The sequence below is a fragment of the Psammomys obesus genome, unplaced genomic scaffold (genome assembly GCF_907164565.1).
Source record: "Psammomys obesus unplaced genomic scaffold, mPsaObe1.curated_primary_1811, whole genome shotgun sequence".
Taxonomy (NCBI): Eukaryota; Metazoa; Chordata; class Mammalia; order Rodentia; family Muridae; genus Psammomys; species Psammomys obesus.
Genome location: NW_026596125.1, coordinates 2,002,342 through 2,017,686, shown reverse-complemented (window position 1 = coordinate 2,017,686; position 15,345 = coordinate 2,002,342). Strand labels below are relative to the sequence as shown.

At 42.0% G+C, this 15,345-nt stretch overlaps 1 protein-coding gene across 4 annotated transcripts in view; it reads left to right on the top strand.

Annotated features, from left to right (window-relative positions):
• The window catches only part of Mms19 (MMS19 homolog, cytosolic iron-sulfur assembly component), a 30,043-nt gene that overhangs the window by 1,615 nt on the left and 13,083 nt on the right, over positions 1-15,345 (top strand). For 3 of the 4 annotated variants that reach the window (XM_055629986.1, XM_055629987.1, XM_055629985.1), the window contains exons 2-9: positions 7,732-7,780; positions 10,681-10,781; positions 11,965-12,050; positions 12,480-12,554; positions 13,208-13,277; positions 13,592-13,720; positions 13,809-13,870; positions 14,922-15,008. In XM_055629986.1, the coding sequence (XP_055485961.1) occupies positions 7,732-7,780; positions 10,681-10,781; positions 11,965-12,050; positions 12,480-12,554; positions 13,208-13,277; positions 13,592-13,720; positions 13,809-13,870; positions 14,922-15,008 (659 nt within the window). The remainder of the gene's footprint in view (positions 1-7,731; positions 7,781-10,680; positions 10,782-11,964; positions 12,051-12,479; positions 12,555-13,207; positions 13,278-13,591; positions 13,721-13,808; positions 13,871-14,921; positions 15,009-15,345) is intronic. The other variant, XM_055629988.1, reaches the window with a different exon arrangement.

Genomic DNA, 15,345 nt, shown 5'->3' with positions numbered 1-15,345 from the left:
AGCATGCTTATCATTGACTAGTATTTGTTTATGGTTTATTGAGGTTTAAAACTTAGATACGATGAACTATATCAGGAACATTATTTTTCACAAAGACATATGTATATACCTAATTCCCATACCAAGATAGAGAATGTTACTATATTGATGTTATCTGTAACTGTTTTAAGTTTGTCTTTAAGAAAGGAGCCTAAACTATCATATGGTTTAAAATGAACTCTGTTGTAATTTATTCCTCTTAAGGAAAATTAGCTACAGAGGGATAGTAACTGGTAAGACTGAATGTGTTGATTGAACTGGATTATATATAACCTTGGACTCCAGGCAGAATGACCTGAATGACTTGTTTGTAAGTAATAGGAGTGTAGCCCTTTGTAAGGGCTGTAAAATGAAAGGGAATTTAGGAAGAATTAATTTAGTATTCTCAGTCTTACTGATCATAGCTGTCGTTAGGTGTTGGTCAGTCTACAGTTTGAACCATCCCCAGAGAATGGTGCCCTTTCTCCATCCTGATTCCCTCTGTGTTCATACTGAACACATCAGCCTTTGAAGCAGCAGCTCTCTTACAGGTACAGAAGGAATGACCAGTGACCACACAGGGACTGCCAAGCTGGGTGCGGTGGCTCAGGCCTGTGATCTCAGCACTCTGGAAGACAGAGGCAGGTGGATCTCTGAATATGAGGCCAGGCTGGTCTACAAAGCGAGTCCAGGACAGCCAAGGCCACACAGAGAAACCCTGTGTGTTTGCTGGGGGAGGGGGGGAATGAGGGGTAGCGATTAGGACAAAGGAACTGCCAGCTTTGTTTAGCACCTGGTGTTTCCTAGTGGAAATAATTGTCAGCTCCCAAGAACATACAAGTACTAGAAGGGAAATGATTTGGCAGTCCAGGAATTGAGGCCTCTCAAGCAGGCATTCAAAGATAACCAGTACTTGGTCCCAGCCTTTGTTCTCACTGTTGACCTTTTGGACCTTTATTTCCAGGCACCAGCCTTCATTCTCCGTTTCCTGAGTGCTTTCCTTCCAGTTCCCTCTACTAGTTCCATCTAATCCAAATTTGACCTCCTAGTCAAGGCCCAGTTCAGTGCTGTTCCTTATTACCCAGGCTAGACAACAACCTCCAACTCTGCAATAGACTTCCCACCCACTCATGCACTCACTAGCAGATTTATTTTGTGGGTATGTTTGTATATGTAGCTACATATAACCCATCTACCACCAGTCTCCGGGAACTAGCAGGAGATACATCATAAAACTACTTAGGGACCAGTGAGGTGGCTCAGTGGGTAAAGGGTGCTTGATAGCCTGAGTTAAGTCCTCTGGACACACATGGTAGAAAGAGAGAACAGATTCTCAAACGTTGTCCTCCTACCTCCACAAGATGGAAAAAGAAAAGTTTATGTGACTAGAATTAAAGATGCAGGAGGAATCTGTCAAATTTGAGGTCCATTTAGCTCTAAGACTTGAAGGATATGAAAAGACTACCCTAGATAAACCCAGCATTTTGAGCCTGGGGGCCAAGGAAAAGAGGAAATAATTTTATCCAAAAGCAGGCAGGAAGGGAGCTGATTTTGGATAGAGTGACTTTTGGTTAGGCTCAATTTTTAGAGAATGGATATACTTTCCCCCTTCATTTGGGTTTCCTTCAGTTCAGTCTTTGTTATATTGTATTTTGTCACATTTTTGATTGCCAGAAGAAACCACTATTCCTGAAGTGAAATTATTGTTAAGGAGTAAATACTGACCATGGAGAAATGACTGTGTTATCATCAGAAAGGTTTTTGTTGTGTTGTTTTGATTTTGAGATAAGGCCTCAAACTGCTTGAGTAGCTTAAGGGTGAGTGAGTTTGCACTTTTGATCCAAGTGCTAGGATTACAGGCATGTGCCATACAGTGCTGGGAATGACCTCATAGCCTCCTTCATCTGGCAGGTACTTGCCAGACTGAGCTACATCCTCATCCCCAGAAATGGCCTTTTTGAGAGCCTGACGAATTATTCCTGAGGGATTTCCTCCATTCTGCTCCTGCACTTCTGCCCACACCACACCAGCCCTGTCCTCCCTGCCTTGGGCTGCCACTCCAGACTCTCAAGAGACTGCAGCTCTGTCAGACAGAGATCTGACTGTGTCTTCTGGGTCAATGACTATGTAAATGTTTCTCCTTGCTCCCCAGGAACTCTTGGCTGAGGAAAGTGTGAGAAGTTAGGAAGTGCTAACAAGTCCATTGCTAGATAGAAAATCCTGGACACATTGGAAAAACGTGGGCCTCCTATAAAGAGAAAGGAACTTTTATTTTTCCTTTGCACCAGTAAAACTACCTTTGGAAAAAATAATTCTTTAAGTATTTATTATAGGTTCTCTTACTCTAAGAATACAAAGACATAATTGGTAGTGTTTCTGTGTGTTGTGGCTATTTTCATTTGGGAAACTTACAGTGACTTAAAATTGGTAGCCCAGGCGCACAAGGTGGCTCACATTTGTAATCCCATCTTTCAGGAGACTTTACCAGGAAGATTGCAATGAGTTACAGAGGGATTACAGCCTGGGATAAATAGTTGTAGGTCAGCCCAACTATAGGCTATAAAATAGAGACCCTGCTTTCAAAAACAAAGTAAACTTAGTAACCCATTTCCATAACCCAAAACACACACTCCTGTTAACCTTGTTTATATTACTGTAGGGAAGCTAAATGGTAAACATTTTGTTTAAAAGGTCTTCCTGCCCCAGTAGACAGCGAGTTTTCTTAAGAACTCCCCATCTGGGGCTGGAGAGGTGGCTCAGCGATTAAGAGCACTGGCTGCTCTTCTAAGAGGTCCTGAGTTCAATCCCAGCAACCACGTGGTGGCTCACAGTCATCTATAGTGAGATCTGATGCCCTCTTCTGGCATGCAGGTGTACATGAAGACAGAGTACTCATATACATAAATAAATCTTTAAAAACAAACAAACAAATAAACCTCTAGCTGGGTGTGGAGGTACATTTCTTTAACACACTCCTTTAAGCCCAGCATTCTGTGAGTTGGGGGCCAGCCTGGTCTACATAGTGAATGCCAAGCCAGCCAGGGCTACACAATAAGACCCTCTCTGTGTTTGTCTTTTTAATTTTTTATATTTTTTCATTTATTACAATTTATTCATTTTGTATTCCAGCTGTAGCCCCCTCCCTTGTCCCCTCACAATCCTACCCTCCCTTTTTCTTCTCCCTCCATGCCCCTCCCCCAGTCCATTGATAGGGGAGGTCCTCCTCTTCCCCTTCCATCTGACCCTAGCCTCTGAGGTCTCATCAGGACTGGCTACATTGTCTTCCTCTGTGGCCTGGTAAGGCTGCCCCGCCCCCAGGGGAAGGTTGTATTTCTGTTTTAAACCCTAGTACAGTGTCTGCTTTATAACAGGTAACAATATTGAAAGAAAACAAATTTTTAAGAAGTATTTAAGGAACACCAAAAATGAAGAGAATGATTCTGTTTGGGAACTTACACTTGAGTGTGTTAAGTTCCTTTGACAAAGACTTCCCATTTCATGTGACTAAATGAAAGGAATCTTGGTGAAGGGTGTGAATAGAGAGAGAGGGCTGAGGAGCTAAAATGTAAAGAATTTCAAGGCAATAAGGAAAAATGAGGATTGTAAACAAAGAAATAATTGGGTTTCAGGAAGATAATTCTGGCTAAAGTACCTAATAGAAGACTTTTATTAACCTTTTTTAAACTTTAAAATATGGAATGCTTCATCAATTTGCATAGGGGCCATATAAATCTCTATCTTTCCGATATTAGCATGTGTTGCCAAACCGAGCTCAAAGACTTTTAAACTAGGTAAAAATACACCACTTTAACTGTTTTAAGTGAAGAGTTGAGCTGCTTTTGTCTATTCACAGTGTTTACAATCATTGCCACAGTCTGAAAGTTCAGCACTCTATTGAGTTCAACCCCAGAAACTCACAGGAAAGTGAGTTTTGCACCGAAGCCTGCAAATTGTCCTTTGAGCTGCACATGTTCACCACACCTCGGCTGCTCCTACACAAAAGAGATAAAAATGTAATAAACATTTTTTTAAGAATTTCAGCAACATTTCCACTATACCTAAGCACCACTTGGTCCTAGAAACCTGACTGAGGTAATGAGAGAGTAAAGAAAGGATAGATGTACAGGCATGCTCTGGGGTACCAGATACCCCTTTATTATTTATAGCTGGTGAAAGAGGGGGATAGCTTGTCTCTGTGGGAGGTCTGTGTAGGAGAGCAATCTCAGCTTGTAAACAAGCTGCAGTTGTGCTTTTTGTGCACTGTGTCAACATTCACACGCAGACCGGGGGAAGGCTTTGCCAGTTCCCATGGATCTAAGGCGCTGGTCTTTGTCAATAATTTGCATTCACTCAGAGCATTTTCAGCTCCCAACAGTTTTTATCACACCAAAAAGTAGAGAGCAAAAAGGTATGGAAAGGAGGCATCATAACTGAGACATGTCTGATGTAGACTCATCAGAGCCTGAATAAGATACCATCCTTAATCACCATGTGAAAGCATTCTTGGAATATTGATTCATGCATTTGCCAGCTTAGTAGTCATTTTCCTCACTTATATTCAGTGTGTGGTGATAGCTTTATTGTATCTCTTATGTTTTCAGATGCTTTCATTCAAAATCGAGTTACTGTGAAGGCTCCAAAAACTCAGGTCTCTGCTAGGGGTGTCTGTCAATATCCTAGAATGTAGAGTCATGTGCGCATGGCTGCTTTGCTGTAGTAATCAGCCAGCCTCATGTTGATGCATTCTGAATGCTGAAGAAGTAGTTTTCAGTTATAAAATCTGAGGAAACCTCTCAATGGGACTGGGCTGGTAGGGAGTTCCTTGGTTTGTTTGTCCTGTAAGCCTGCCTTGTTGCCCCTGCCCCCAACATACAGCTTGTTCATTTTCCCCTAGGCTCTCTCTCAAGCTCTCCAGTAGCAGCTGGGCCTTCCACATCCTGGCACACGTAGAGCTAAGAGTGCCTGATGGCTAAATTGGTGCCAGTCACGAGCTATGAATCCTGACTAGCGCTTCCCTTTCCTTCGTCTGGTTGGATTTCTTACTGTAGTACCAGAGAGAGCCTCTGCCCAGCTCAGCTCACAATTGTTGTTGTGAGCCCAGCAGACGTAGGGGAACTAAAGGTTTAGGGCAGCGTTCTGAAGCCTTTCCCACTTTTTCCTTTTGTTGTTCCTTAAGTTTCTGCATATAGAGACATCTGGGTCAGGAACCCTGAACAGACTTTGGAAGTAATGCCCTGGTTGCCATACCTCCATTAGGTAAAGCTTCATCTGGGTTACTCTACTCCTTCCGAGATAACCTGTCACTCTGCTTCCCCCTTGAAAATGTAGAAGTAGGGGTCTGGAGAGATGGCTCAGTTGTTAAGAACACTATCTGCTGCTTTTCTGGAGGTTCTGAGTTCAATTCCCGGTGACCACAATAGTGGCTCACAACCATCTATACTGGAATCTGATGCCCTCTTCAGGCACGCAGATGTGCATGCAGATAGAGCATGCATATCATAAAAGATACAAATCTTTTTTAAAAAATGTGGAAGCAGCTTCTGTTAGATCTGTTACTTGTGTGTTAATACTGCTAAGCTATATATTTATCAGACACTGAAGGCGTGAAAGGAGAAGGTCCTCCTCCATCCCACAGTGGACTGCAGACTCTGACGTGATCTTTGTTATTACTCTGTGACTTAGTCTCAGCTGAAGTGGTGGGGGAAAGATCTGACATAAGTGATTTCAGAAAATAAGTTTGTCTAGAAACTGTACGAACAATGATAAAACTATAAAAATGCTGTGTTGTGCTCATAACTTGTTTTTCAAGGAGGCTGACAATTCTGAAGATAATTTATAGGACTGTAGAGATGGCATAGTTGTTCATGCACTTGGCTTGCAAGCATGAAGTCCTGAGTTCAGATTCCCCAGAACCCACATAAACTCCTGGGCATGGTGGCACATGCTTGTACTCTCAGTGGTGGTGCAATCAGAGGTAAAGACCTGTAGATTCAGGTCCCTGGAGGGTCCTGTCTTGAATGAGAATGTCCTGTCCTGTATAAAACACAGCATAGAACTAAGGAGTAATTGTAAATAAAAGAACTAGTTCCGCACTGTTGGAGAAATTACAAATTTTGAAGGCTACAGTGAACAGTGGATTAGACTTATAAACTTTTTGTCCTTCCTTCCTTCTTTGCTTTCTTCCTTTCCTTCCTTTTTTCTTTCTGTTTTTCAACACACGGTTTCTCAGTGTAATCCTGGCTGTCCTGGAACTTGCTCTGTAGCCCAGGTTGGCCTTGATCTCAGAGATTCAGAGATTGTCTGCCTCTGCCTTCCAAGTGCTGGGATTAAAGGCATGCACCTCCATGCCCTACCAGACTTTACCATTTTCGTGTCTGGTGCTCACAGAGGTTAAAAGAGGATATCAGATTCCATAGAACTAGAGTTACAGCCACAAGCCAACATGTGGGTGCTGGGAATAGAACCCCGGTCCTCTTAGAAGAGCAACCAGTGCTGTTAACCACTGAGCCACCTCTCCAGTTCCTGAGACTTAGAGACATTAATATGGTTTTATGTTTAGTTTGACATATATAGATATAGGAATAGTGATAGATGCTTGTGCAACATGGATTGTTATACTACAAATATGTATACGTATTTCTCAACTCTTTGAACTGAGAGAATCTAGAAGCAGTATCATTATAGCACACACCCAGATGATGGTTTCTTTTGTTTGTTTGTTTGTTTGTTTGTTTTGAGATAGGGTCTCACTATGTAACTCTGACTGTCTTAGAACTCTCTATGGAGACCAGCTGGCCTCCAATTCAAAGAAAAAAGCTTTGGGGTTATAGTGGTACTTCCCTTTAATTCTGGCACCCAGGCAGAGAGGCAGGTAGATCTAAGTGAGTCTGAGATCAAACTGGTCTACTTAGAGAGTTCTAACAGCCAAAGTTAAATAGTGAGACGCCATCTCAAAAAAAATTAAAAATAAAAGTTAAAAAGCAAAACAACACTCAAGGGGGCCAGCAACACCCAGTGGCTTAAAGGTTCTATGAGTCAGATCTTTAAAGGTACATTTTTGCTAAATTTGTACTTATTTTCTGTCTTGGTCTTCTGCTCTGCCCTCCTCTCCCCCTAAGTGGATATGCTACCCACTGGTAAACCAGTGGGTAATAAATTCAGTGTTAGGAACTAAGCTCAGTGCATGCTAGGAAAGTACTCAATCAACTGAGCTGCACCCTCAGCACTGTTTTATTTTTATTTTCTGCCTTTATGTCATTTCCCCATTCATCTTTTATGCTGTTTTATAGGCTATTGTGTGTATGCACACAGGTTTTTTTTTGGGGGGGGGGTTAAAATTTATTTTTTTATAAATTACAGTTTGTTCACTTTGTATCCCAGCTGTAGCCACCTCCCTCATCTTCTCCCAATCCCACCTTCCATCCCTCTTCCTCAACTATACAGTTTTTTTTTTTTTTACTTGATAATACTGATTTGTACATAGCCAGCTTATTTTTTAATTTGGATTTTCTATATATACAAACAGTTCAGTTACAGATAATAATGCTTTTTATTTGTTTGTTTTTTAAATCCTCAACACTGCATATTTGAAATGTGGAAGCGTCTCTTATGTAGGAGAGGATCTTGTCCAGCAGTATGTGTTCTCCTATTACAGGAAACACTCAACTAATGAACCTTGTTTTAACTTTCTCACATTTCTTTTGTTTCTTCTAGATGTGAAATCTGGTGGCTATACAGTGTTACAAGTAGTAGAAGCCCTTGGGTAAGAACCTCTGTTCTAGAATATTGTTCCAGTCTTGCCTAGAAACTTCTATGCGTTACTGCTTCCCTGGAACCTGATTTTCTCTCTTGTCCACATCAGCACCTCAATCTAAGCTGGTCTTGGGTCGTTCTTACAGCAGTACACCAGGTTCTGGCTCAGCCTGCAGAGTTAGGGCAAGTGGGAGGCTAAGGCCTTCCACTGTGTCTCATTGGAACTAGAATTCCTCTTGTGCTGCCTTAGATCCACCTGTCCCTTGACGAGTGTAGTCGCCCCACATGGCGCAGACATACTGTAGGTCGTGTCTCCCTGTCTAGAGAATGCTTAGGGCAGTCACTGTGCCAGTGACTCTCCCACTAGTGGAAGAGGATTGGAAACAGATAAAAAACAGTATTATAACCTGGGGTTCTAAAAATCAGATTAAATACATGCTTGTAGTCTAGGGCTTGTTTCCCCCAAATCTCGTACCTGGTTGGCCACTGAAGCTGACAAGTCTTATTAATAAGTTATTATTCAGAAGGCATAATCAGCATGTCTTCTGAAATTAAAAACAAACAAACAAACAAAAAAACAACTAGAAAATTAAAGGAAGATTTTAAAAGTCACATCTTGCAAAGAACAGATCATTTAGCTTTTCTGTTTTTTCTTCTTGTGATCCAAGGGGGTTTTGGTTTTTCGTTTTGTTTGTGTTTGTTTGTTTGTTTGTTTTAGCTTTGTTTGTATTGTTTTGGAGACAGGATTTCACTGTGTAGTCCTGGCTATCCTGGAAGTCAGAAATCTACCTGCCTCTGCCTCCCAAGAGCTGGGATTAAGATGTGTGCCATCACCCAGTAGTATTTTTTTTTTTAATAATAGTTTTATTGAAAATATAAGTAACACAGGGCTGGAGAGATGGCTCAGTGGTTAAAAGCACTGGCTGTTCTTCCAGAGGAACCAGGTTCAGTTCCCAGAACCCATATGGTAGCTTTCAACTGTCTGTAACTCCAGTCTTGGGGGATCTGGCACCCTCTTCTGACTTCCATGGGAACCAAGCATACACAAGACATGCATGCAGGCAAAGCATCCATACACATAAAAATAAACAAATCTCCCTACATATATATATTTATCTTGTCTGTTTACCTTCTTGGGACCTTAGGGGTTTTTTTTGGCTTTGTTTGTGTGTAAATATTATATATAATATATATTATTATATATAATATATATAGTATAATATATATTATTATATATACATACACACACACAAATATATATGACATATCACAGGGCTCACTATTTTAAAGTGTAATCCATGCATTATTCCCCACAGTCACCATTTGAGCATTTTTATTACTCCAACATGAAACTCCTGTTCCTCAGCACCCATTCCTTTATCCCTCTTCTTCTCAGCTTCTGGCAATCTATAGATTTACCTGCTGTGGAAATTTCAGATATAAAGAGCCACAGGCTATGTGACCTTTGTGTCTGGTTTCTCTCACTGAGCATGTATTTTACTTTTCCTATTGCTGTGATAAAATACTGACAAGAGCAACTTAAGGGAGAGAGGCTTATTTTGGCTCACAGTTCAAGGGTAAAGCACAGTGTGTCAGGGAAATCCTAGTGTCAGGTGTTTGAGGCATAAACGAGGTCCCATTGAATCCCAAGTCAGGAAGCAGAGGTCTCTCCATTTGTACAGTCCAGAGGCTGTTGTTTGCACATTGAGGGTTAGTCTTACCAACTCACTTTTATCAAGAAAACCCTTAGCAGGAATATTTAGGTAGTCTCTCACACTATGCCTAGAGGCTTGTCTCCTGGGTGATTATAGATCATGGCAAGATAACACCCAATGTTAACATAACTGTATGTTTACAAGGTTTATTTGTGTTGTAGTATGTCAGTTCTACATTTCTTTGCTCCCTAAACAACATTCCACTGTACCAGTTGCCAACATTTTGTTTAACTATTCATGAGTTGTGATGGACATCTGGATTGTTACCACTTTTGTGCTTTCATGAGAAATGCTGTTACGAGCATTAATGTGTGCCTTGGTCCCTCTTTTAAATGCTGCAAATGCACAATATCCTACCTGCTAAGCAGAAGCATTTCTATGAGTTCCTGTCCTCAGGTTACAGTCAGGAGTGGTTTGTGGTTTTTTTGTTTTGTTTTGTTTTTTCTTTTTCTGCACCATTATATGTTCTTTTATCTTTAAGGTTTAATTTAAGACTCTTGGGGATCAGCCTTCCAGAAATCTGTTTCCTGCTCAAGTTAGGTTTAAGTGTGATCTCAGGAAAGCTATTTTGAATATAAATCATTTTTTGCTTCAGTTAAGCTGCTCTCTTATCAGTAGCCCTTCCTAGTTAAAACTGTTGCAGTTTGAGGGGCTGTGGTGGTACACGCCTTTAAGCATAGCACTTGGGAGGCAGAGGCAGGCAGATCTCTCTGAGCTCAAGGCCAGCCTGGTCTACAGAGCTAGTTCTAGGACAGGTAGAACAAAGAAAACAAAACAGGAACAAACAAGCAAAGAAAAACTGCTGCAGTTAGAGGTGTGGCTTAGTTGTTAGAGACCTTGCCAGCGTGCCCCAAACCCTTAGTTCAGTCCTGACAACAACATAAAATCAGGCATAGAAGTGACCAGGCTGGCCTTGAACTCAGAGATCTTTCTGCATCTGATACCTTCCATGTGCTGGGATTAAAGTTGTGTGTCACCAGGCTGGGGCTTTGGTGTTTACTGGACACTAATGTTACTAGCTTAGGAGCACCTTCATCCATGGTCTGTTTTGTTTTGTTTTGTTTTGTTTTTAAACTCTTGTAGGAGGTGTTGCTCCCTTTATTGCCCAGGAAGTAAGTATGACTAGTGACTAACTAGAATTTACTTTATAATTTGAACTGAAGTGACAGCTGCTTTCTATCTTGCTATTTCCTAGGTCTTCTCTGGAGAATCCAGAACCCAGAACTCGGGCACGAGGAATCCAGCTTTTGTCACAGGTGCTACTCCAGTGTCACTCCTTGCTCTTGGAGAAGGAAGGTACTTTCACCACTACTAGGGAGTCTTCCCAAGTCACTAAGCCAAGGCTACAAAACGTTCACAACAAAAAGGGCTATAACGTGTCTGTGAATTCAGTGCCTTCATTCCTTGGGGGTATTTGATAATTTTTTCAGTGTATCTCATTGTCTACATTTTGTAAGGATATAATACGCCAGCCTGGCCCTTTAAGGAAAGGTTTGCAGGCCCTGTATTCAACCCCTAGCATTTAAAGAAACCAAAAGGTGGAGGGCTGTTGTCATGGCTTGGTGGGTACAGGTGCCTGACAACCAGAGCTTGATCCCTGGAATTACAGTAAAAGGAGAGAACAAGTTCCCAAAAGTTGTCTTTAGACTCCTTCAAAAAAACAAACAGAAAGCTTAGTAGTGGTTGAGCTCATGAAACTGCTTTCAGTCCCCAGCACCAAAGAAAATGAGGAAAAATTCTATGTGGTGATTCTGGGGTTGATAACATGACTCAGAGGTAAAGGCACTTTAGGCAGAACCGTGGAGATACAACATTTATCCCACATGAAGGTAGGAGGAGAGAGCTGGCTCGTGGAAATTTTCCACATGCTGCATAGCTGGAAAGACGCCATGATCACAGCAACTCTGATAAAAGAAATTAATTACATCTGGCTTACAGTTTCAGAGGTTTAGTCCATTGTCATCATGACAGGGAGCATGGCAGCATACACACAGACATGGCGCTAGAGAAGGAGCTGAGAGTTCTACATTCAGATCCACAGGCAACAAGGAGAGAAAGACACTGGGCCTGGCTTGGGCTTTTGAAACATTTCCAGTGACATGCTTCCTTGAACAAGGCTATACCTCCTAATCCCTCTCAAGTAGTGCCTCTCCCTGATGACCAAGCATTCAGCTCTATTAGCCTATGGGGGGACATTTTTATTCAAACCACCAAATGCACATAAAATAATAAAGTTAAAAAGGAAGCAATTCTGAGCGTAAAACTGGGTTTCACTATGAATTTATATGAGAATGAATAGTACGAGACTTTTATTATTTCTCTAACAAAGTAAAGGCACCATCAAGTAGGAGGCCATTTCTTGATGTAGGAGAACATTTGTAGTGCAGACCAAAATGGAATGGCCTTAGGAAGCAGACAGACAAAGCTGGTAGGTCTTCCTCAGAGCTGCTAAGCTGACAGTTGGGTCTGGTTTGTGCAGTTGTACACTTGATCCTGTTCTATGAGAACCGGCTGAAGGACCATCATCTTGTGATCCCACCTGTCCTGCAGGGCCTGAGGGCACTTGTGAGTCCTTTTCACTACATTACTGTGTTTGTGGGAGCCTTGATACAGTTCTCTCCTGGCCTTACGGGGATGAACCTTCACATGCTGAAGGACAGAGGCCCAAATACAGGAGTAAATTACTATTCGCCAGTTCTGTAGTTCTTACTCTAGAGAGTGAAGTTACCCTGTGTGGCAGTGACACCCATGAGATGTTCCACTTTACCTTGTAATAAACTTCACTATAATCTACACTTAAAGGAAATAAGTCCACCCTTGGGGAATTGGAATTGGGCTGGTTTAGAAGGGGCTGTGGAGAAATAGTCACCTAGAGAAAGTTTCTCACTAAATGCTTCCTCCTGAAGTGGGATATTGGGCTACCCAGTTACCCATTGAGACACATTGTAGAGCTGAATCTTCGAGGCAGTGTTCTCACATCTTTCTCTGCCCCAGAGTCTCTCTGTGGCCCTGCCCCCGGGGCTGGCTGTTTCTGTGCTTAAGGCCATCTTCCAGGAGGTACATGTGCAGGTGAGTGGTAATAGTTACTAGTTTCCTTTGTTGCTAGCTTTTTGTCTTGTGATACTTGATATAACTAGAATTAGGTGATAACACAGATTGTCTTCTACATTCTGAACACTTTGAGGCCTGGTAACCTTGTGTCTTCGGTATCCCTTTCTAGTGGGTAAGGGAGGAATGATGACATTAAACCTAACCTGTCTTCACAGCTGAAAAACCTAAGACATACATGAAGCAGGTTTAGGTTACTGCCATCATTGTTGTGCTGAGAGGTCAGTAGCCAGGCCTCTTCTCTACAGTCCCTCATACCTTGATCTTAGAGAGAACTAGCCACTTAAAGATTGTGAAGCCATGCTGGAGAGATGGCTCCGAGGTTAAGAGTACTGGCTGCTCTTCCAAAGGTCCTGAGTTCAATTCCCAGCAACCACATGGTGACTCATAACCATCTATAATGAGATCTCATGTCCTCTTCATGTGTACAAGCATACATGAAGGCAGAATAATGTAAAAATAATAATAAATAAATAAAATTAAAAAAAAAAAAAGCCGCACACTCATTGCGGGGTTTCATTTTAAAAAAAAAATTGTAAAGCCAAAAATAGTTGTAGTGCTTGAAGTACTCTTTGTCCTCTTTCTCCACTTACTTCCTTTCTTCCACCCTTAAGTCCCTGCTACAGGTGGATCGCCATACGGTGTTCAGTATCATCACTAACTTCATGCGATCACGAGAAGAAGGTAAGAGGCAGGATTGTCTGAGGAGTCTGAAAAACAAGCGCTTGCTGTCCCCCACTAGAAGGGTATATGTGTTCTAGGGGGTGTGTAGAAAGTCAAAACTCTGAAGAATGAAAAAGGCTTAGGGTCCAGTCTTCTCCCAATGTAGGAAGGGTTTTAATTCTTGGCCTGTGTAAATACATATACATGCACACACAGACCTGCACATATCTTCAATGAGTACTTAGAGCTAGGCAGGAAAGGAGAACAAGTGACAGCAGAGGACACCAGGCTTTCCGTCCCATGGGACAGCAGTGACTTTGTTCTTTCCTTCCCAGAGCTGAAGGGCCTAGGAGCTGACTTCACATTTGGCTTCATTCAGGTGATGGATGGAGAAAAGGATCCCCGTAATCTTTTGTTGGCTTTCCACATTGTCCATGACCTCATCTCCAAGGACTACAGTCTGGGTATATTTTCATAGCATTGAATTATCTAGTTGAAGCTGGTCAGATACAATGACCCTAAGTCAACTTTATTCTTTCTCTGTTGCCACAGGACCTTTTGTGGAAGAGTTATTTGAAGTGACATCTTGTTATTTCCCTATTGATTTTACTCCTGTAAGTAATACCTTCATTTTCATCAGATACTCAGAGCACATGCTGTATGGAGACATTGTTCTAGACAAGCGAACAAAACAATCCCTGGATTTATAGGTTGTTTATTTAGTGCGCATGCGTGTACATTTCTGTGTAGTGTGTGCCCAGGTATTGAGTCAGAGGAGAATGTTGAGTGTCTTCCTTAAGCCCTATCCACTTGTTCATGACAGGCCCTCCTGTCTCCAAGGTCTGTCACTGGAGCTCACCGTTTTTTGGCTGGACTGGCCACCTGCATCCACAGCCACACCCACTCCCCTGCATTGCTGAGGTCACAGACATAGCCACCTTGGTACTGCAGCTCTGTAGCTCTTGCTGTCATGTCACTTTTTCCAGTGAGCTATTTTCCCAGGCTGATAACCATTTTAAAGTCTTTATGGATTCATATTTTAGTAACCTGGGAAATGGAAAAGCATCTGACACCAAAGGCAGGATTTAACTCAGCAGGTACTTAAGTGTGTTCCTAACAGTGCACTTGGTGCTGAGAGCTGCAGTGTTGTAAGCCAGGGTCCCTGCCCTCAAAGACTGCGACATTGAGGTGATAATATAGCATTAGGTATCAAAATGAGTGGTGCTATGATCATTCTGAAAGACAAGGGTTTAGTGGGAGCTACAGTTGACAGGACTGGCCTGGCAGGGAAGAGGATTCTGTTGGTTTCTGAGGAATGTATAGTATATATGAGTCTGTAGTTAAGGAAGGCATCTCAGGTGATAGAGGCAAATTAACAGAACAAAATAGCACAGTTCCACATAGCACGTACAAGAATTGTTTGCTTTGACTCTTGTAGATTTTTCTCCCATTCTGCTTTTTATTTCTTTTCTACTGCCGGATATTTGTGGCGTATTGCTGTGTGGCGTGTGTGGGTATGTGTACTGCAAGTATTCGTAGCATGAAAGAAATGTTTGTGCTAGACTGGGTCAAAGTATAACCTATTCTGCAGGTATGCCAGGTTCAGACTTACGTACAAGGGTGGCCTGAAAATTATACAAATTCATGATTCCTTTTCATTTTCAGCCACCTAATGATCCCTATGGCATCCAGAGAGATGATCTCATCTTGAGTCTTCGTGCTGTCCTGGCTTCTACACCACGTTTTGCTGAGGTGGGTCTGGTCTAAGTTAAGGTAATAGTTTCTGCCCAGAGAAAGCTCTAAAGAAAGAGCAGTATGGGGGTCTGGACAGATGGCTCAGCAGTTAAGGGCACTGGCTGCTCTTCCATAGGACTGAGGTTTGATTCCCAGCACCTACATGGTGGCTCAAAATTATCTTTCACTCTAGTTCCTGGTGATATAATGTAATCTTCTAGCCTGCATGGTACCAGGCATGCATGTGGTGCACAGACATGCATGCAGGCAAGCATTCATACACATAAACAAAATGATTTTTTAAAAAAGTCCTTTAAAAAGTAAAAGCATGAAAAGAAAGAATGTTCTGTTATAC